The 18,214-nt window shown below is 52.7% G+C and overlaps 8 protein-coding genes across 8 annotated transcripts; 4 read left to right on the top strand and 4 right to left on the bottom strand.

Moving 5' to 3' along the window:
- The first annotated feature begins 115 nt into the window (after positions 1 to 115).
- BU25DRAFT_412282 (alkaline phosphatase-like protein) lies at positions 116 to 2,898 on the top strand. The gene is made up of 6 exons (XM_033706758.1): positions 116 to 536; positions 586 to 607; positions 665 to 864; positions 923 to 1,630; positions 1,685 to 1,968; positions 2,018 to 2,898. Exons 1-6 carry the CDS (start codon positions 440 to 442, stop codon positions 2,681 to 2,683), a joined length of 1,977 nt encoding a protein of 658 aa, XP_033560235.1. The 5' UTR covers positions 116 to 439; the 3' UTR covers positions 2,684 to 2,898.
- Positions 2,899 to 4,114: 1,216 nt separating this feature from the next.
- BU25DRAFT_412281 (uncharacterized protein) lies at positions 4,115 to 5,118 on the bottom strand. Its single transcript, XM_033706757.1, has one exon. It carries the CDS (start codon positions 5,073 to 5,075, stop codon positions 4,236 to 4,238), a length of 840 nt encoding a protein of 279 aa, XP_033560234.1. The 5' UTR covers positions 5,076 to 5,118; the 3' UTR covers positions 4,115 to 4,235.
- Positions 5,119 to 5,646: 528 nt separating this feature from the next.
- BU25DRAFT_107655 (uncharacterized protein) lies at positions 5,647 to 7,058 on the bottom strand. The gene is made up of 3 exons (XM_033700307.1): positions 6,767 to 7,058; positions 6,145 to 6,716; positions 5,647 to 6,094 (listed from the first exon to the last, which is right to left on the bottom strand). The coding sequence occupies exons 1-3, from the start codon at positions 6,896 to 6,898 to the stop codon at positions 5,914 to 5,916; spliced, it is 885 nt and encodes a 294-aa protein (XP_033560233.1). The 5' UTR covers positions 6,899 to 7,058; the 3' UTR covers positions 5,647 to 5,913.
- Positions 7,059 to 8,540: 1,482 nt separating this feature from the next.
- BU25DRAFT_459988 (uncharacterized protein) lies at positions 8,541 to 10,051 on the top strand (the record flags this gene model as incomplete). The annotated part of the gene is made up of 2 exons (XM_033710320.1): positions 8,541 to 8,697; positions 8,748 to 10,051. The coding sequence occupies 2 exons, from the start codon at positions 8,541 to 8,543 to the stop codon at positions 10,049 to 10,051; spliced, it is 1,461 nt and encodes a 486-aa protein (XP_033560232.1).
- A 1,410-nt stretch (positions 10,052 to 11,461) lies between these two features.
- Positions 11,462 to 11,683, bottom strand: BU25DRAFT_304096 (uncharacterized protein; the record flags this gene model as incomplete). Its single annotated transcript, XM_033702034.1, has 1 exon — positions 11,462 to 11,683. A coding segment is annotated over one exon (222 nt), but the record flags the coding sequence as incomplete, so codon positions are not given.
- Positions 11,684 to 12,490: 807 nt separating this feature from the next.
- Positions 12,491 to 13,297, top strand: BU25DRAFT_412278 (Phox-like protein). Its single transcript, XM_033706756.1, has 4 exons — positions 12,491 to 12,622; positions 12,677 to 12,698; positions 12,750 to 13,049; positions 13,097 to 13,297. The coding sequence occupies exons 1-4, from the start codon at positions 12,545 to 12,547 to the stop codon at positions 13,123 to 13,125; spliced, it is 429 nt and encodes a 142-aa protein (XP_033560230.1). The 5' UTR covers positions 12,491 to 12,544; the 3' UTR covers positions 13,126 to 13,297.
- Positions 13,298 to 13,603: 306 nt separating this feature from the next.
- On the top strand, positions 13,604 to 16,132 carry BU25DRAFT_371342 (uncharacterized protein). Its single transcript, XM_033703984.1, has 5 exons — positions 13,604 to 13,742; positions 13,807 to 13,886; positions 13,971 to 14,003; positions 14,409 to 15,596; positions 15,645 to 16,132. Exons 1-5 carry the CDS (start codon positions 13,681 to 13,683, stop codon positions 15,869 to 15,871), a joined length of 1,590 nt encoding a protein of 529 aa, XP_033560229.1. The 5' UTR covers positions 13,604 to 13,680; the 3' UTR covers positions 15,872 to 16,132.
- Positions 16,133 to 16,299: 167 nt separating this feature from the next.
- Positions 16,300 to 17,456, bottom strand: BU25DRAFT_396260 (phosducin family protein). The gene is made up of 2 exons (XM_033704824.1): positions 17,078 to 17,456; positions 16,300 to 17,001 (listed from the first exon to the last, which is right to left on the bottom strand). The coding sequence occupies exons 1-2, from the start codon at positions 17,317 to 17,319 to the stop codon at positions 16,485 to 16,487; spliced, it is 759 nt and encodes a 252-aa protein (XP_033560228.1). The 5' UTR covers positions 17,320 to 17,456; the 3' UTR covers positions 16,300 to 16,484.
- Between the last annotated feature and the right edge of the window lie 758 nt (positions 17,457 to 18,214).

Here is an 18,214-nt window from a genome sequence, read left to right as displayed (position 1 = left end):
TCACGTTTCGCCAAGAACATGGACAGCCCGCCTCAAAGTAACATGAGAAACGTGCATCTCAACCTCGATAAGGCAGCTCGTCCGCCTTCGGTATGATGATAGTGGTTTGTGGCTGCACCCATACCAGCGGAAACAGGTCTGGTCCTGGCAGCTGGGAGTTGATCTCGAGCAGTCAGAGAGCTTGAACATCGCACGAGGGCGACTAAGGACAGTTGACGGACCTGTCTGCAAGCATAGGCGACCAGCCCTGCGGGGAGGAGCTGTGAACCCTGGCAGGTTGGTAGCTCCCAAGTGCTGACTATTTCCCAAAACTGCGAGGAGCTCTGAATGCAGGCCCAAATCCTTGGGAGCTATAAAGCCTGGCCCTGCAGCTTTTCATGGATCGCTATCGCACCCCTCGAGAGTCTTGTGTACCACCTCACTCTCTGTAGCGTTCGCCATGAAATCCACCACATCAATTGGTGCCGCAGCTGCCCTGCTCGTGGGCGCTGTGTCTGCGCAGAGCTTCCGCCGTCTTGGAGCTTGCCCAACGCTTGGTACGACCACAATATCTGGACCCTGAAATGGCTGCTGACAACATCACAGGTTGCGTTTTCCCTCCAGACCAGTGAGCATCTTGATTGAAATAGCTTCCAATGAACCCATACTAAGCAGTTGACAACAGGGCCGACTTCCTCGCTGGCCAGTACTTCGACATCCGTCTCGAAGTTCACCAGCCTACAAATGGAACTGAAGCCATTGGCCTGCCTCTGGACGAGAAGTTCACATTCACCATCAGTAAGAATGGCAAGACCGCACCGGTCACTGAATACTTCAAGATCCAGGAGCCGAAGCTCGAGAAGTGGAACTTCACCTGGTATGAGGGTAAGTCCCTCAAGATAAATTCAGAAACTACTTCTGGACAATCATTGACATTCTACAGATCTCTTCGCTCGCGACGCAAAGAACGCCAGTTTCGTCAATGTCGCAGCTAAGGCCTACCGCCGTGTTGCTCTCTACGAGCCCGGCGAGTACACTGCCACTCTCAACTACAACAACGGCAGCAAGACCGAGGCTACTTGGCTCGTTCGCGACTTGGCCGAGGAGCGCAAGACCAAGAACATCATTCTCTTTATCGGAGACGGTATGACCACCAACATGATCACGGCCGCACGCCTGATCGGTCACAAGAGCATCAACGGAAAGTACCAGACCACCATGGCCATGGACAAGTTCCCCGTTCTTGGTCACCAGATGACCCACTCCATTGACAGCTTCATCACCGACTCTGCCAATTCCGCTGCTGCTCTTAACACTGGCCACAAGAGCACAGTCAACTGCTTGAACGTCTACGCCGACTCTAGCAAGAATGCCTTCGATGACCCCAAGGTTGAAACTATTGCTGAGATGTTCCACCGTCTCACTGGCGGACACATTGGTATCGTCTCTACTGCCTACATTGCCGATGCCACCCCTGCTGCGCTCGTCTCCCACACTCGCAACCGTGGCGAGTATGGCGCTATTGTGGACACCTACCTGAACGGTGTCCAGAACTACACCTGGACAAATGTCCCCGTCGATGTCATCTTCGGTGGTGGTGCCGAGCAGTTCTACCCTCCCTCGCTCGGTGGTGTCACTTACCAGGGAAAGGGTAAGTTCGAATTGGATATGTTGCGACGAAGCGGGAGCTAACCAATGCGTGTAGACTACTACCAGGAATTCGCCAAGAAGGACTATCAGATCATCCAGAACCGCACTGCGCTGCTGTCTGCCAACAACAACGACAAGGCTCTCGGTATCTTCACGACCTCCAACATGGCTAAGTGGCTTGACCGCAATGTCTACCGCAACAACCTGAACCAGTCGCTCTCTCCCACTGGTGACAAGAAGCCCGCTCTTGACCAGCCCGGTCTTAAGGAGATGACTCTCAAGGCTATCGACATCCTCGAGGCTCGCTCCGGCGACAAGGGCTGGTTCCTTATGTCTGAAGTAAGAACGAACGAGTCGAGATTTTCTAGCAGAAACTAACGAAGAAAAGGCTGCGTCCATTGACAAGATGATGCACGTTCTCGATTACGACCGCGCTCTCGGTGAGCTCCTCGAGCTCGATGACACCATCAAGGCCACCATCGCCAAGCTCAACTCCACCAACTGCCTCAAGGAAACCCTGATCCTCGTCACCGCCGACCACGGCCACGGTTTCGACGTTATGGGCTCCGTCGACACGCACTACCTCGCCGCACAAAACACAGACCGCAAGCGCCGCGAGGCAGTCAACGTCTACGAGCGCTCCGGCCTCTCCCAGTACGCCAACACCGGCAACCTGACCTACACCGACAGCAACTTCCCCTCGACCTGGGATCCGCGCTATACCCTCTTCCAGGGTCTCATGGCCGACCCCGACCGCCGCGAGAACTGGTCCGTCCGGAAGTCTGGCCCACGTCTCCCCGCCACCGAGCAGGTCAAGGACGACGACGACTTCTACGTCAACCCCAAGGAGCCCGTTGGTATCACACTGAACGGCACTCTTCCTGTTGATAACGACCAAGGTGTGCACTCGCTCACTGATGTCCCTGTGTTCGCTATGGGACCTTGCCAAGAACTGTTCGGTGGTGTGTACAACAGCATTGACATCTTCTACGGTATGGCGGAGTGCTTTGGTCTGGCTAAGGGCAGCCCGGCTGCGAACAGCACCAAGTACTAGAGACATTGCTGGTGATGACTGATGAGTAATGATGTTGTAGAGTAGAGCTGCGTGGTAAAAGCGTAGATGTAATTAGTATTGCATAATAAAAAATGAACATCAACTCATCTCGTCTAATGGTTGTGAGCTTTTGCTGATCAAATGTCCATTTGAGTTCACTTCAGGAGGTAGAAGAGTCATGGACAGATTTAGAGGGAAGGGATCAGTCTTCAGTGGCTGGCATACCTAAGACTTGCAGGAAGAGGAGTAGAACAGGAATGTGTGCGATCAAAGCCTAGAATACTAATAAAAGTGCATTTTGCTTTGGAGCGAACACAGGAACCAGTCCCCTGAGCTTGCACATGCATATACACACCTCTCCCAAGAGAGGCATTGGCACGTCGCCTTATCAAGTCCGACGCACCTACCTAGAGCCCCGAGTATGTGTAGGAATACGTTTTGTGCGCTCTTCTGCTCAAGAATAGTATCATAATATGTAACTACGTGAGCAGTGTCGGTCGGACGCTGTGGTCAATGATTGTATTGCTATCTGTGTTGTCAGTGATGTTCTTGTACAGGAGCTCTCAGCTCAGAGGTAAGTGCAATTGCTGTCGGGCAGTGCCTTCTGCAATAGGAAATCATGTGACTTAGGTTACGTAGTTACATAACATGTGCGGATCTGGCTCCGCACGAGCGTAGGTGAGGGAACTTGAGATCCTGTGCTTGGCGACAAAACACAAGGGTCTCTCTGTGACATCTGAGGGCGAGATGTCACTAGATGCAGTAATGTTGATTACTAGAATGAGAAGTTGACAACGCCAAGCAATGGAGTTGTCTAGGCAGACTGTAGAGGACGAGCATGAAGCTAAGGACTAACAGAACCACTTCGGAGACATGTATAATGGTACGGTTTCTTTTACTGCCCCAATGCCGTCACCTCATTCTTCCTTGCATCCAACACAGCTGCAACACCGCCAAGCTCTTTATGATGCTTAACGTTCTTCCCATCCTTCTCTCGAGCGCCGTGCTGCTTACGGCAGTCCATGCAACCACCTTCCAGACATGCCAGAGCATTGATTTCGACAACTGCAAGGCCTGAATGAAGATCCAACCAGGCCAATGATGTACGCCCCATCCAAACCACCACACCCTCTGGCTTCCCTGCTGACTGAGCCACAGATGAGACGAGTGGTTAATAAAACGAGAAGGCTTGGTCTGTGTATGCCGATCCGGGCTTCAAGTGCTATATCTGAAAGTAAGTTCTCAAATACTGGATACGATGGTGTGAGCGAGATGTTGATCAGGCACAGAGATTTCGGATGCAGTGGCGAGCAAGGCGGTCCTGTCACAAGTGATGCCGGACACAGTAATGTCGGCGTGTGGAACTGCCAGAATCAGCTCAGCTCGTTCAGGTGCGAGTTGATTTAAGAAGGTTGTCGGTGGAGGAGTTTGAGCTCTTGGAGTACTTGATTACTCTTTATTGCTGGAAGCTGTTGGTAAGCAAATCATCATTGCAAACTTGACTATCAGAATGTAAACGCTATGCCTATACCTGCTCTTTCTCCTCCCTGCCTCAAAAATCCTGGTTAACCAACGCCGCACTGTCGCAGATATCCGCTGTGTTCGTGATCCTGAAACTCGTCTGCCCATTCACTGTTGTGTTCTGCGTCGTGTACCCAAAACAACGCCCTCCCTCCCAGTCATTCGTCTTATCAAATGTGTTTCGCCAGCACACCGCGTTACAGATGGGATCGCGGCCCGCCTGTATTTCGGTCGCGTTATTGCGATTGTATATTGCGCACCTATCGATACAGTCGTCGAGGCTCTTGACCACGCCTTGAACTTGCGCCGACACGCCGTTGACGTTGAGGTACGCGTTGTTGCAGATTTTGCGGAACTGGTAGCTTGTGCTGCCGTATGTGACGGAGTAGATGGAGTTGTTGGAGGACGGGCAGTCGCGTAGGAGGGTGGGTTCTGGGCTATTCGTCGGGCCAACGATTGTGCTCGTTGAGATGATTTGTGTCGACGATGTGGGTGTTGATGATGTAGGCGTTTGTGTTGTTGAGGATGATTGCGCACTGGATTGTGGTGCTTCTACATTGCTGTTGCTGTTGCTGCTCTTGGAGTTACTTGACGACCGTGATGCGAGCGCGCCGCCAATTCCTCCGCCTACAGCACCGGCGACAACTACGATTGCGGCTATCACCACGATCCAAAACGTTCTATTGCGCAGGCCGCATATTCTTGCTGGGGTTGGCCGCTCGTATGTAGCGCTCTCGTACGCGATCTTATTCGTGTCTGATGCGGTGTTGGAGTATGCGGGGATCGGTTCAGGAGACTTGTACGGGTATTTATAGGTATCGTTCGCTGATGGTGCAACGACCTCCAAGTCAGAATGTGTGTTCGAAGCCATCACGAGAGAAACATCAGGCCGTACAGTCTCTGTTTCTTCTGACAATGGCGACGGCACAAGGGGGCTTGGCATCTGTCTTCGTAGGATTGGGCTTACTCTCGGCGCTTTCAAGGCCCCCAGTTGAGGTCGATGTTTGGGGGCCAAAAGCTATGCCACTATCACATTATCCGCATGCTCAGCTTGGACACGCGTAAATTGACCTAGATAGTGTTCTATATGTCTAACTCCATCGACTCACGTGCTTGGACGTATGAACTACTGGTGTTGGCGTTGTTGTGATTTTTCGAAGGTGTTTGTAGTGTGGTGGAAACTGCAAAACATCGATACGCTTATGTGGTCAATCTTCCTAGCCTCAGCATTTCAACAGCAACATGTAACGCACGATAAAGTAATGAACGAACGCAGATGCAGATGAGAATAGCAGTGATAAAGTGCTTGCTATGAAGCAAGGTAAGTTATTCTGCTTTTGTTTCTAGAGTGCATTCAAGGAGAATATGGACAAGGGGACGACATTGAGACACCAATATGTTGTAGTTTACGACCTGAGTACAGAGAAGAACTCATGGGTAAAGCACGTTCAGAAATCGGTCTTAATTTATTATGAAGTCTCATTATAAGTATACAGGTGTATCACGTTATCATTATCGTCGTAATTGCGCTCAGCAGCATTACCATCTCCTCGCCAAACATCGAAGTACCCGGATTGGTCTTCGACGTCCTTCATACGTAGTACTTCTACCCATGACCACCCCAGCAGCCAGCCTGGCGCATACGGAGGCTTCCACGGGTATCGATAGTGTTCGTCTAGGCCGACAAAGCGGCTGTACGGATAGAAGTCCTACAACTCTTTCCTGGCCTCTGCCGCTTGGTTGCGCAGACCGGGCGCAGTTGTCTTCTGACCGCTTGCGTCGCACGACTCCATATCAGCGGCCCAGAGTGCTGCACCGACCGTGTTCGTAAATGAGAAGAGGATACCGGCGATAGGGACCATCTCGAGGAGGACGGCGGGGACACCGAAACTACAAAATGTTAACGACTGCTGAAGTAGAGGTTGGCGAAAACTCCATACCTGGCATAGGCAGCCTTGCGGCGCTCAACAAACTGATCCTTCTCCTTCTTGTTCATCTGCTTGAGTTGGAAATAGCGCACGTGCGCAGTAGGTCCAAACTTGCGCCCCTGCAGAATGACGAACAGGACCGTACCCACAACGGGGATGAAATTGAGCGGGAGGTACATGAAGTAGCGGATGATGGCGCTGGGAGCGAACTTCGCGAATGGCTTGGTCGCAAGCTTGCCCAACTTTGCGATTGGATCGCTGCCAGACTTGACTGCGCGCTCCTTGGCGACCAAAGTGGTCATGTTGCGCGACATAAGTGTGCCATCGAACGTATCGATGAGCGCATCATCGATGAGGAAGTTCTTGCTCAGCACATTGAAGATGGTGGAGCTCTCACTGAGCACGAGCAGGACAGTCGTGACGAATGCGAGCGGGCCGTTGAAGACGCTGAGGACGGCGGCCTGAGGCACATAGGTCACTACGAACATGAACACCGTGACGCCTAGGCCGAGGGATATCGTGGGGATCAGCTTCGCGGCGAGAGGACGCCATAGCGCGCGGTGAGTGAAGAAATACGCGATACCCTGTAAACGTCAATCCTTGTTCGATTGTAAATGTGCATCGACTGGCATACCTTGAACGGATACAGATAGGCGCCGGACCGCACGGCATCGTTTGCCAGGGCGCTGGCCTGGTTGAAGTCCTCCTGCGCGACTTGCCTGACCTTTTCTTGAACCTTGCTCGCTGTTGACTTTCCTGATGACATCGTGAGATTGAGAGTAGGTACTAGGTTGTCGAGTGTCGTGGACAGAAGCAGGAAGACTCAGAGTGTTGTTGAGAGGGGCAGGTCGCGTGTTTACGCGATGATGTCACACATCGTCAATTGGAGCTATGACCATTTTCTGCAACCTAGAAATGCATGTGAACAAAATCACATTTGAAAACTTCATCTTTACGCATATGCACATCAATTGCAAGGTATTGTGAAGAAGCTTCGAATCCTCGTCGACACGGGATAAATTGCCACTGCAATGGTATGGTGTGGTGGATTGGTGACGAACTCAGCTGGCATTCAAGCTTCGGACCATGCTTCGAGCTTCTGATGGGATAGTCGCAGGGAGGCTGGAAATGATGTTCTTCGATCGCAACTGCCGTTTTCACAGCTTTGTGCAGATTCAAGTCACAAGGTATTTTTCACAGACGGCGGTCGTGTTCGAGACTCCGCCAGCGGTGAGCTTTGGGCACTGCGTGACTTTCGTCTTCTTGCGCAATTCGCAACGTCTCCAAATCTCAAGGCTCCCGCAACAGCGGTCAAGCAATTCCTGCTTTCTCGCGGATAATCTCTTGGATTGTTTGATTGGATCACTTTATTATTGTGGTTCTACACTTTATTCCAGCTATTCTTAGTCTACAGGCAAACATCCGCAAGCGAAACATTTAATGCGGGGTGCGTCATGATGATGGCTCTCGCCCACAGTCTGCCCCTCCAAGCACCAAGATTTTGGACGCAGGCCGAGCTTCGCCTTCTGACACGCTGCTATCCCGCATTTCTCCACCTATCCCGTGGCATCCAGGACCGGCGTGCACCGCTGTGACGCCCTGTCGGAGGTCTGCAGGAGACGGTGCTCCGATCTGAACCTCGAGATCTTCGGATGACGCCACATATGCTAGGTAAACTGTCCTGCGCCACAAGTACCTCCACAGACGCGTGTGTGGCTACCCGATCGGCTGGGGATCATTGCGTAATACAGGGCGAGTGTAGCACAACGCAAGGACAGACGACGGCAAACAGGAATTGGAGTTGCAGGTAAGCTTTTGCTTCTCCACAGTTCAGGGTAGAATGACGCAGCGCCGTCCACGTGCTAGCCGCCGCTGTGGGCCGGTTTGGGAATGCTAAGCCCTGTCTGTGTAGACTAGTGCTTGAAAGGGTCCTGTTACTGTGGGCTGTGGCCAGTGTTTGTGGCGCTTCCAAGTAGATAACAAGACTTGCAAGGGCATAGTGAGAGACGTTTGATCGGAAGAACGGCCGAGGTACGCCCGTCCAAAGCTTGAGATGCTCGAGGCTGAAGGTCTGGAAGTACGGCAAATGACGTGACGGGAGCTGTGCTTGCAGCATCTCAGATCATGTTGTTTGCGGCGCTACCCGTTATAGTCAAAAGAGGGATGATGAAACAGGGATTCGAAAGTCTCACCCAGTCGTCCCCGCTGTTTGTGGCACGTATGCTGATGCTGGGAGCTGGACGGCCAGCAAGACATGACGTAGCAGAATGAGGTGCTCCTGCCTTCCAATGGTGATATATAAGGAGCCATTGAGACCTCGAGTACTCACCATTACACAACTAAACAACAACAACTTCACCCAACACCCCACTAAGATATCCCACTACCACAACACATAAACATACAACATGGCTGGAGCAATGGAAAAGATCAAGGCTAAGGTCGAGAACGTCCTCCACAAGGACAAGGACACCACCCACGACACCACACACACCACCCACGACACCACACACACAGGAACCACTGGCACTCACACTGGCTCCGGTCTGCCCGGCTCCACACACAGTAAGTTGTTCTCAGTCACTTCAATGCCGCCAAATGCTAACGATATCCAGACGACCCCACTGGTCCTCACAGCTCGCACACTGCCAACCAGGCCGACCCTCGTGTCGACTCTGATCGTTTCGGCACAGCTGGCAACACTGCAGGTGCTGGCGGTGTCGGTGCTGGCCAATATGGTAGCACAGGCACTCACGGAACCACAGGTAGCGGTCTGACCGGCTCGCACGACACCTACGGCTCCAACACCCACGGTACCACCGGCTCTGGCCTGACTGGTTCGCATGGCACTACAGGCCACAACACCACTCACGGAAGCGACCCCACCGGCCCTCATGACTCCAAGCTTGCCAATAAGCTCGACCCTCGCGTTGACTCTGACCGTGTTGGCCCCGCTGGCAACTCTTCCAGCGTTGGTGGCTACGGCACAGGCAATGAGACTCACACCTCTGGTCAGCAAACCTACCAGACTGATGGCAAGAAGTTGCCTGACGCTCTCCTTGAAGATCAATCAAGGGCTGACCACCACTCAGGTGCCGGCTTGACTCACAGCAGCCACACAAACACTGGCAGCGGCCTCACCGGCTCCAACACCCATAGCTCCAACACTCACGGCTCTGACCCTACCGGCCCTCACGACTCTCGTCTGGCCAACAAGGCTGACCCTCGTGTCGACTCCGACCGCTATGGCACTGCCGGCAACACTTCTGGTGCTGGTGGCTATGGTGCTGGTCAGTACGGCAGCACTGGCACCCACACTGGCTCTGGTCTGACTGGTCACAACACCACCGGCTCTGGCCTCACCGGCAGCCACGGCACCCACACTGGCTCTGGCTTGACTGGTGGTGCTCCTCACACTGGCAGCCACACCGGCTCGCACATTGGCTCCGACCCTACGGGCCCTCACAACACCCACCTCGCCAACCAGGCCGATCCCCGCGTCGACTCTGATCGCTACGGTGCCGCTGGTAACACCGCCGGCGCTGGCGGCTACGGTGCTGGCCAGTACGGCAGCACTGGCACCCACACCGGCTCTGGTCTGACTGGCCACAACACCACCGGCTCTGGCCTCACTGGTAGCCACGGCTACTCTGACCCCTCTGGTCCCCACGACTCTCGTCTCGGTAACAAGGCCGACCCCCGTGTCGACTCTGACCGCTACGGTGGACAGGGCAACACCTACGGCACCACCCAGGGCTCTGGCTTGACCGGCACCAACCACCCCGGCCACGTTGGTAACAACAAGGCCGACCAGACTGCTGGCCCTCACGGATCTAATGTCCTCAACAAGCTCGACCCCCGCGTCGACTCTGATCTTGATGGATCCAAGACCACCGGTGGTGACCGCACCTACGGTTAAGCGAATCGTGCAAGTGCATGAGTATAGCTGAAGGAATGGAATGGAACAGAACGATGATATGATATCCCAATCAGTATGATAGTTAGCTTATAGCTTAATGATGAATCCCAATGAATAACTTCAAAAAAATCTTCCACTGCGGGACCTTGCGTGTGACATGCTAAGTTCAAAACGCTTGCTCGATATGTGACCGTTAGAAAAAACGTTGTATTGCCATGGAAATTTGTTTCACGCCATGTACATGGCAAAATGCTCGGAAGTGACATGCTAGATCACCATTGATCTACCATTGGGTACTGAACTGTTCATCGGAAATCCCGCGGCGTTAGTATACGCTCTGGTTTCTCTGGATTTATGACGTGTTCTTCGCATGAATGTATTTCACTCTCTATATCACCGTAACTAAGCGTCCTGTCGTGCATAACCGGCAAGTTTGGCTGATGATCTGGGGTGTAGTGCGTGTGGGATGTCGGCTCATTAGACGACTGGGAGGATGGAAGCAGGAGGGAGGGACAGAGAGCGTGATCAAGCTTGGATAAGAGAGCGTGTGGTACTTTGAGGTCCAGGGTCGATAGGTCATGTTGTTCCTCGCAAACCAGAACCTGGTGGAACACCATGTCTTCCTGGGAATCTGGCAAATCCTCTACGCCATCATGTGGCAAATCCCAAGTCAGTGTTGGAAGAGTCCAGTACGGTCACCACATGACCGTTTCGTTCTCCGAGATGTCGGGTGGTTCGTCGAACATGACCCATCCGCAGAGCATAATATCGTCGCCCACACTCCACGAGATGTAGGCATCCGGTACGAAATTAAGATGCAGCATTTTCAGGACAGACACTTTTGCGACCGTTTCCCTCAAGATCAATGAGCGTACGATCACTTGTCACATTCATGCTGGTCATGAATCCCAAGCACATATACTACCCACGATTTATTCTGAATGCAAGCCAAGTGAATTCCAGTTGGTCTTTTGATGGATTGTCGTTGAAGGCATACAAGTTTGCTGAGAGAAAGTGGCCTTGAGCAAGCAGTCTGCCAGCATTGTCGGAGGCGAAGTCCGCATGACGAGTACAGTTCAAGAACTCCTGTGGTCGTGGATCCAAATACCTTACTGATACAGGAATAGAGAGCCATGACCAGCTGGGCAACCTCAACTTCTCGAGTCTGAAGGCACGGTAATCCTGTCGATGAAATTGCGAGCCCATAGTAGCTGGTGAGGGAAATTTGGAGGAGACTGTCGAACCGTGGACCGCCTTTCGGTTGACTCTTCACCATGCCCGGTATATTAGTGCGCCCAAAGTTGGCAAGCTTGCATTCTTGCCTCCAAAGTGCTCGCTGGCTAAGATTAGTTCTCCGTCTGCTGACTCATTGTGTGTGATTGGGATCGAAGCGGTTGGTGCATGTCTTACTATGGGCCGAGGAAAGAAGAGACCCTGTTCGGAATTCCTGGCATGCGAGGCTGCGAGTATGGCATCTGCATCACCGTAAACTGAGCCCATACGAACTGATTCTGTGTCCCAACCATGTGGATCACCCTGGATAATGTAGAGGGGACCATTCCAAAGATAGTCGAGTCCAAGTCGAGCCCTGACTCTGAGCGCGTCCTGAAATGTTCGCGGTAGCTCAGATACCCTGATAGATTCCTGATGACGCTTAAAAACTCTCTGTGGTGGTCATAGGTGGATGGTTCCTTGACCTCTCACCAGTAATGGCTCAAAGCAGCATATTGTCCTCTTGTACCAGAGGTGCACCTGAGATGCAGAGCATAGTTCTGTCATTCATTTCGGCGATGTATGTGTAATACTCTGGTTGGCAGCAGACTTTCTTCGTTTTTGTGGCGGCGTGGGCCGCTGCAGAATACTGATAGCTACGGTAAACGATAACGTAGGACTATCGGGTCGATGGAATACTCCGCTGAGTTGCTATCTAGTGGGGAGAAGACGACTATATACTGACTCTGGAACGTGCTAGTCCAGAACAGTCTAAGCCAGGGTAATAGAGTCGTGTATGGACCGACTCATACCGCAACAGTTTTTAGTGTTGCTTCCTTCAATCGCAGTGCCCTTGCCCCACTTGACATGATGAGACTTGCAATATTCGAGACATGTCGACAGCCATTCGTACATTTCATCGGATTCGGAATCATCGAAAGGCAATTGTCGATGAATGAGCTCGGCGATCTGGGTCAAGGATAAACATTTCGTCAGCTAACGGACCAACGAAACACTGCACAAGTTCTCATGGGCCTTTGGAGTTTTTCTCGATACTGTAGAAGCAGTCATCCTTGGCATCGACGCAGAATCACCATGTAACAGCGTTGATGAAGAGGATGAGAGGGTGGCTGCAGGGAAGGTGTCCGCACGGACATGTCCAAACTGCCGGGCGAGCTGTTCGCGCCTTAAGGCCGAGAGCCCCACCTTCCTATCGATCAGCCAACGCTCGCATTGCGCCGACCGCTCCTGCATACTACACGCCTTCACTACACATTCACGATGCAATCCATACCAGATGCACGCCAGCAGTCCTTCGAGGAGCTGTACGGACCGCCCGAGAACTTCCTCGAGATCGAGGTATGCGCCCCTCTATGAACCCTTCGCAGCCTCGCTCACATGTCGCGTGCACAGGTCCGCAATCCTATGACACACGGTATACACTACACACCTTGCAAGAGAAGGAATGTTGGCTAATATTGGACAGGCGTCGGCCGCGGCATGTACACAACCTACGAGATCGTAATGCGCACCAACATCCCCGCCTTCAAGCTGAAGTCCTCCTCCGTACGCCGGCGCTACAACGAATTCGAAGCCTTCAGAGACATCCTCGAGCGCGAGAGTGCGCGCGTTACGATACCACCGCTGCCGGGCAAGGTCCTGACGAACCGCTTCTCAGACGACGTGATTGAGCACAGGAGGGAAGGACTGCAGAGGTTCTTGCAGATAGTTGTTGGACACCCACTGCTCCAGACAGGGAGCAAGGTGCTGGCGGCGTTTGTACAGGGTTAGTGGTACGGAAACACAGATGAAAACGGCCGCTGACAGCTGCAGATCCAAACTGGGACCGACATGCGTGGTAATCGAGGTGGTGAAAGAAGAAGAGACAATCGACACTACCACAGTTCTGCGGTACAATACCGGCAGCAGCTTAAGCTGGGGTGCTGGAGGGATACTCAACACATCGAGGCATTTACATGCGTTAAGGAGCGATACGAGCGTTTCGTGGATATCAACAAAATGCAAATACTTTCACTTCATAACATCTTTGAAACGAGTTGCTCCCGAATTGTCAGACTACATGCATTTTTCTGATGTGTTCGTGCCGTGCCGTGCAAAGCCTTTTACTGAGATGACATCAAGGAATGCCACTACATGCTGGGAACGAGCAACATCGAACATCAGATCATCAAGACCTTCAACTAATTACAGCACTTCCCCACGTGGAGTTAAGAGAGCGGCTAGAACATGTCTGATCTTTGACATCATCGGCACCTTCCCCGTCCAGCGCTAGCGGGGTCCGAACGCAAAACTTTCCAACTCTTTGGCTCGAGCTGCAACCCTGCATGACCTGCATCGTGACAGCTTCAATCCTCACCTGTGTATATACCGGAAGCTAACTGTACATATCTTGCAACATGGGCATACCATCGCAGCCGGCGTCTAACGCCATCATCTACCTGACTCTCGGCGCATTCCTGTAAGTCAAATGTGGAGCCCTCGAGTCGTGCGACCGTGGAACCACAGGGCTAACCAGAGATCAGAGTCTTGGGATGCTTTATCGCATGGCGGTTGCGACACCAGTCGAAGACTGAGTGGTTGTCTAGCAATTGTACACAGAAGGGTCAGGATCTCAGCTACCATGCGTCACAACTTTTGACGTTGCTACCGCACCCAACATTCACGAACGAAGGCTAACACCTTGCAGGCGTACCGCTCGCTCTTAACTTCATCGCCTCGGGTGAGTGCATCCGTGTAACAGCGCGTCCAGCGTGAAGAGCAGCGGCAGTATCGATTCGGTATCACGACATCACCCGATCAGGGTGCATTTGACATCAACTGCTCTACGAGCTCAAACTCTAGTCAAGTCTTCAGGTTCGTATTTGAGATCTCTCACAGAGGCTGCTCTCGTGACTGCTGGCACACAGCATGATGGGAGCAGTCTTTGTGCGGCTACACTGCGGGCGCAGATCTGAGATCGCGACAAGCATTTCTTAGAAAAGCTTGTCGCTGGTCAAAGTGAAGCTGAGAAGTACCGTCAGAACTCGATCAAGATAATACTTGCGTGAGGAACGTGCTGCCGCTACCCCCCCCCCCCCCCCCAACATTGTCACAGACAGCTAACCTAGGTTCTTCTATCAAACAGCACTCGGCTCTGGTATTCTCTTTACCTACCCGCAAATTGCAACCATCGCTGGTGTCCAAGGTCTCCTGGTCTACGCCCTCTCGTCGGCTCTCCCACTTCTGATCTTCGGCGCCCTTGGCCCCATCATTCGCCGCAAGTGCCCTGAGGGTTTCGTCCTGACTGAATGGACACGCCAGCGCTATGGGGCAGTCGCAGGTCTCTTCCTGAGTATCTGCACGCTCATCACTATGTTCCTGTACATGGTCGCTGAGCTGTCCGCGCTCCAGCAGATCGTCAACCTGCTTACTGGCCTGAACGGCCTCCCCGTTGTGATCGTCGAGTGTGCAGTAACCACGATCTACACATCTCTCGGCGGTTTTAAGGTCTCCTTCGTGACGGACAACATTCAAGGTGTCATGGTCGTCGGCCTCATTATCCTCGGCGTGATCGCAGTCGGTGTGGAGACAGACATCCAGCGCCCTCTCATCGAGCAGTCTGGATACCTGAACTCCTCTCTGCTCGGATGGCAGTTGCTGTATATCCTCCCCGTTGCCGTTCTTACCAACGACTTTTTCCTCTCCGGATTCTGGATGCGCACCTTCGCCTCGCGCACAGACAAGGACCTCTGGATCGGCGTCTCCCTCGCCTCACTCGGTGTTCTCATCATCCTGACCCTCGTTGGTGTTACAGGCCTTCTGGCTGCATGGAGCGGCGCATGGGATATGACGGATGAGGAGACTGGGTCTCTCTCCCTGTTTCTTTTGCTCGCGCAGCTGCCCAACTGGGTTGTCGGCGTGGTGCTCGTCATGACTATCTCCTTGTCCACCGCGGCTTTTGACTCCTTCCAGTCTGCAATGATCTCAACAGGCTCGAACGACTTCTTCCGCAACAAGCTCAACATCTGGATCATCCGCGCCTGCGTTGTCGCCATCATCTTCCCGGTCGTCGTTGTCGCTCTTCGTAGCCCGGACATCCTCCAGATCTTCTTGATCAGTGACTTGGTCAGTGCCGCAGTGGTTCCCTGTTTGGTCATCGGACTGAGCGAAAAGTTCTACTGGTACCGCGGCTTTGACTTCGTCATCGGTGGCCTGGGCGGAATCTTCACCATCTTCCTCTTCGGCCTAGTCTACTACGACGGCGACACCAGACTGGCCGGCCGCCTTCTTCTGCTCGAGGGTGGGCTGTACGCTAACGACTGGAGTGCATTTGGTAAGCTTCATCACCTTCTTATCTTGAAGTTGATACTGACACATACAGGTGCCTTCGTCGCGGCTCCTTTCGGCGGTCTCCTCTGGGCCTTCGGTGCATGCGCCCTCCGCATTTCGGCGCTCTGGATCTGGGCCAAGGTCAAGGGCCATCGCTTTGATGCATTGGATCGCCCTGTTCCCCGCCAGGTCACCCATCCCGGTGCGTTTGATGCTGACGAGAACGCTACTGTGCTCGAGCACAGCGTCCAGACTGGCAAGAGCGGAAAGTTCTTCTAGATCAATCTACTGTATGCACGGAAGTTGGAGGGTTCAGCAGCACGAGGTGAGAGAAGGCATATTAGCAGATGTAATGAAGTTGTCGGAAGAGGTATGATGTGGAAGGAGCAAGTAATCGCGGATAGAAGTGCGGATAGTTGAGGATCACTATTGTATATCAGACTGCAGATGTATCTTGCGCATCGAACATATCAATCACGTTCGCTCTCTACACATGTAGCTTGATTAGACTGGCTTCAAACTTGTGTGACCGCTTTGATGTGATAGACGTTACATCGGCGGATACCGTAGTGTGCTGCGCCAGTTGGCTTGAGCAAAATCCCAAACACATTGTCGGAAGTGGAGTAATGCACATCGAAGATTTAAAATTATGTCAAGATACGTGTGATATGTCACCGCATGTCGTGTCGACGGTCTCCGAGGCGTTCGTTGATCGTGCCTGCTTTGTGCCGGCGATTGACTTTGATTCTGCTCTCCTATGCAATGAGTGCAGCGGCCCACAGGTTGCCAGCGCTTGTGATGGACCTAACATAGTCTCCCACACTAGCTGGATAGCTGTACTCGATGTCTCTGCAATCAGTGTTTCGTAATTCCTTAATCATGCCGCGCACCCTCAATCCCAATCGCTGTCATCGCCATTCGTCTGCGCCATAGCCTTCCCCTGCCGTATCCCCGTCGTCTTCTCACCCTCCTCCTCCTGCCCCGGTCTCTTACTCAATCTCGAGTCCCCAATCTTCACCGCGCCCAAATCCACCAACACCTTCTCCCAATCCTCAACCTTTGTCCTTGACCCATTGAGCTCGCGCAATGTGACAATCTGCCTCTTAATATCGCCATCTTTGTACACGAGCACCGTCGGCGTATTCCGGTCTGGGTACCCTTCAATACACAGATCCGCGCGCATCTGGCAGAACTTGACATCTCCAAACCTTTGTGCCAAGAGGGTCCACGACTCCATTGCGACGCGGGATTCCGTGTTTGTCCCCGTGGACGAGGTGAGGAGCACAAAGATGTGAGATTTCTGACTCGCTTCGGTCACGTCGCGCGAGTAATCGGGTTTTTGCAGGTGGTATACTTGGTTGTATATTGAGGCGGTGGAGATGGAGGATAGTTCGTTCATGCGCTTTTGGCTGGAGGCGTTGTTAGCAACTGTCCCTTGTAAGAAGCGATTTTATGAATTGCCTAAGATCGTGAGGGGGTACTTACCGATAGCTCTCTAGAAAGTCCTCGTCCTCTTCGTCTTCTAGCTCTGCTAGCTCATCTAGCTCCTTCCCCTCAAGTCGGTTCTCATGTGCGAGTCGGCGTGCTTCTGTGAGCGCCTCTTCAATCATAGGCGTAGGCGACGGCGGCTTCTCTGGAATGATGCCTTTGCTGCGAAGGATGTCGTTCCATTCTGTGTCTTCGTTGGGGTCAACTTCGACATTAATGGGCATATCTGGCATCTGCATAATGGAGGCTGTAGTTTGAAGGTACAAGGGAAGTTTTGTGTCTATGGCGTGGTGCTGAGGTTGAGTGACGAGATTCGTGGCCGCTGTTGTGGTGTTCAAGTTGACGCCTGAAACTTTTCGAAGCTCTGCGCCTCAAGCTCAGGGCCCTGCCGATCAACTGTCTACCCCCACTTTCCTAAACGAGCCGCGGGGAGCATGACGTTGATCCCGACGTCTACCTGAAGTCGAGAAGATAGCACCTTCATTTCTCATAGCGAGATCCTCAGCAAATAAAGGGATGCAGTCGTCTGATTGAGCAATCTCGCAGGACTGTGTAACCACTGATTATGCTACACAGCAGTTGCTTGTAACCCATCCGTTGTGAACTCTAACGAGCAGCCCATCAGGTCGCCTTTGCACTGGACGGAGTTGAAGTCCGACGAATGGCGAATAGACGATAATGCATGCAAGATATCGTGAGACTAGATTATTGTAGTAAGCCGTAGTTCACTCAAGGTAGTGTCGTGCCACGACATGCCGACTTGCATGTTTCAAGGCATCTCGTTCAGTCGAATACATGCGATTTGGAGGACGATGTATTTTAGTACTGTAATACCAACTGACGGAGCTCGACACAAGTTGCTACACAGCTTTTGCAGCTCCCAGCCATGCAGAATGAAGCAGTGAAGTGCCCATGGCTACCCGACAACGCCGATTCGAGGACTGAACACCTTTGATCGCGAGTTGTACGAAAGCGGCCTAGGAGCGACCAAAGGTCAGGCTCGATGGCTGACATACTGCATGGCATGCTGACTGTCTGCGTCGCATTTCAATTCCCAGAGCGCGGTTCGCATTTGCGCATATGCAAACCTTGCAGTGCGGAGAAAGGTGGCTCTGCTTGATGGTGAAAGTGAGT

Source organism: Macroventuria anomochaeta, assembly GCF_010093625.1.
Source record: "Macroventuria anomochaeta strain CBS 525.71 unplaced genomic scaffold BU25scaffold_23, whole genome shotgun sequence".
Taxonomy (NCBI): Eukaryota; Fungi; Ascomycota; class Dothideomycetes; order Pleosporales; family Didymellaceae; genus Macroventuria; species Macroventuria anomochaeta.
This window is presented reverse-complemented; position numbering and strand designations above follow the sequence as displayed.

Bases quoted from the DNA above. Each gene is read 5' to 3' on its own strand.
- BU25DRAFT_412282 (XM_033706758.1), top strand. From the start codon at position 440: ATGAAATCCACCACATCAATTGGTGCCGCAGCTGCCCTGCTCGTGGGC. The intron at 1,631-1,684 runs GTAAGTTCGAAT...CAATGCGTGTAG, and splicing joins TGTCACTTACCAGGGAAAGG to ACTACTACCAGGAATTCGCC. The intron at 1,969-2,017 runs GTAAGAACGAAC...AACGAAGAAAAG, and splicing joins GCTGGTTCCTTATGTCTGAA to GCTGCGTCCATTGACAAGAT.
- BU25DRAFT_412281 (XM_033706757.1), bottom strand. From the start codon at position 5,075: ATGGCTTCGAACACACATTCTGACTTGGAGGTCGTTGCACCATCAGCG.
- BU25DRAFT_107655 (XM_033700307.1), bottom strand. From the start codon at position 6,898: ATGTCATCAGGAAAGTCAACAGCGAGCAAGGTTCAAGAAAAGGTCAGG. The intron at 6,717-6,766 runs GTATGCCAGTCG...TGACGTTTACAG, and splicing joins CCTATCTGTATCCGTTCAAG to GGTATCGCGTATTTCTTCAC. The intron at 6,095-6,144 runs GTATGGAGTTTT...AACATTTTGTAG, and splicing joins CGCAAGGCTGCCTATGCCAG to TTTCGGTGTCCCCGCCGTCC.
- BU25DRAFT_412278 (XM_033706756.1), top strand. From the start codon at position 12,545: ATGCAATCCATACCAGATGCACGCCAGCAGTCCTTCGAGGAGCTGTAC. The intron at 12,623-12,676 runs GTATGCGCCCCT...TCGCGTGCACAG, and splicing joins AGAACTTCCTCGAGATCGAG to GTCCGCAATCCTATGACACA. The intron at 13,050-13,096 runs GTTAGTGGTACG...TGACAGCTGCAG, and splicing joins GCTGGCGGCGTTTGTACAGG to ATCCAAACTGGGACCGACAT.
- BU25DRAFT_371342 (XM_033703984.1), top strand. From the start codon at position 13,681: ATGGGCATACCATCGCAGCCGGCGTCTAACGCCATCATCTACCTGACT. The intron at 13,887-13,970 runs GTCAGGATCTCA...AACACCTTGCAG, and splicing joins TAGCAATTGTACACAGAAGG to GCGTACCGCTCGCTCTTAAC. The intron at 15,597-15,644 runs GTAAGCTTCATC...TGACACATACAG, and splicing joins TAACGACTGGAGTGCATTTG to GTGCCTTCGTCGCGGCTCCT.
- BU25DRAFT_396260 (XM_033704824.1), bottom strand. From the start codon at position 17,319: ATGCAGATGCCAGATATGCCCATTAATGTCGAAGTTGACCCCAACGAA. The intron at 17,002-17,077 runs GTAAGTACCCCC...CAACGCCTCCAG, and splicing joins GACTTTCTAGAGAGCTATCG to CCAAAAGCGCATGAACGAAC.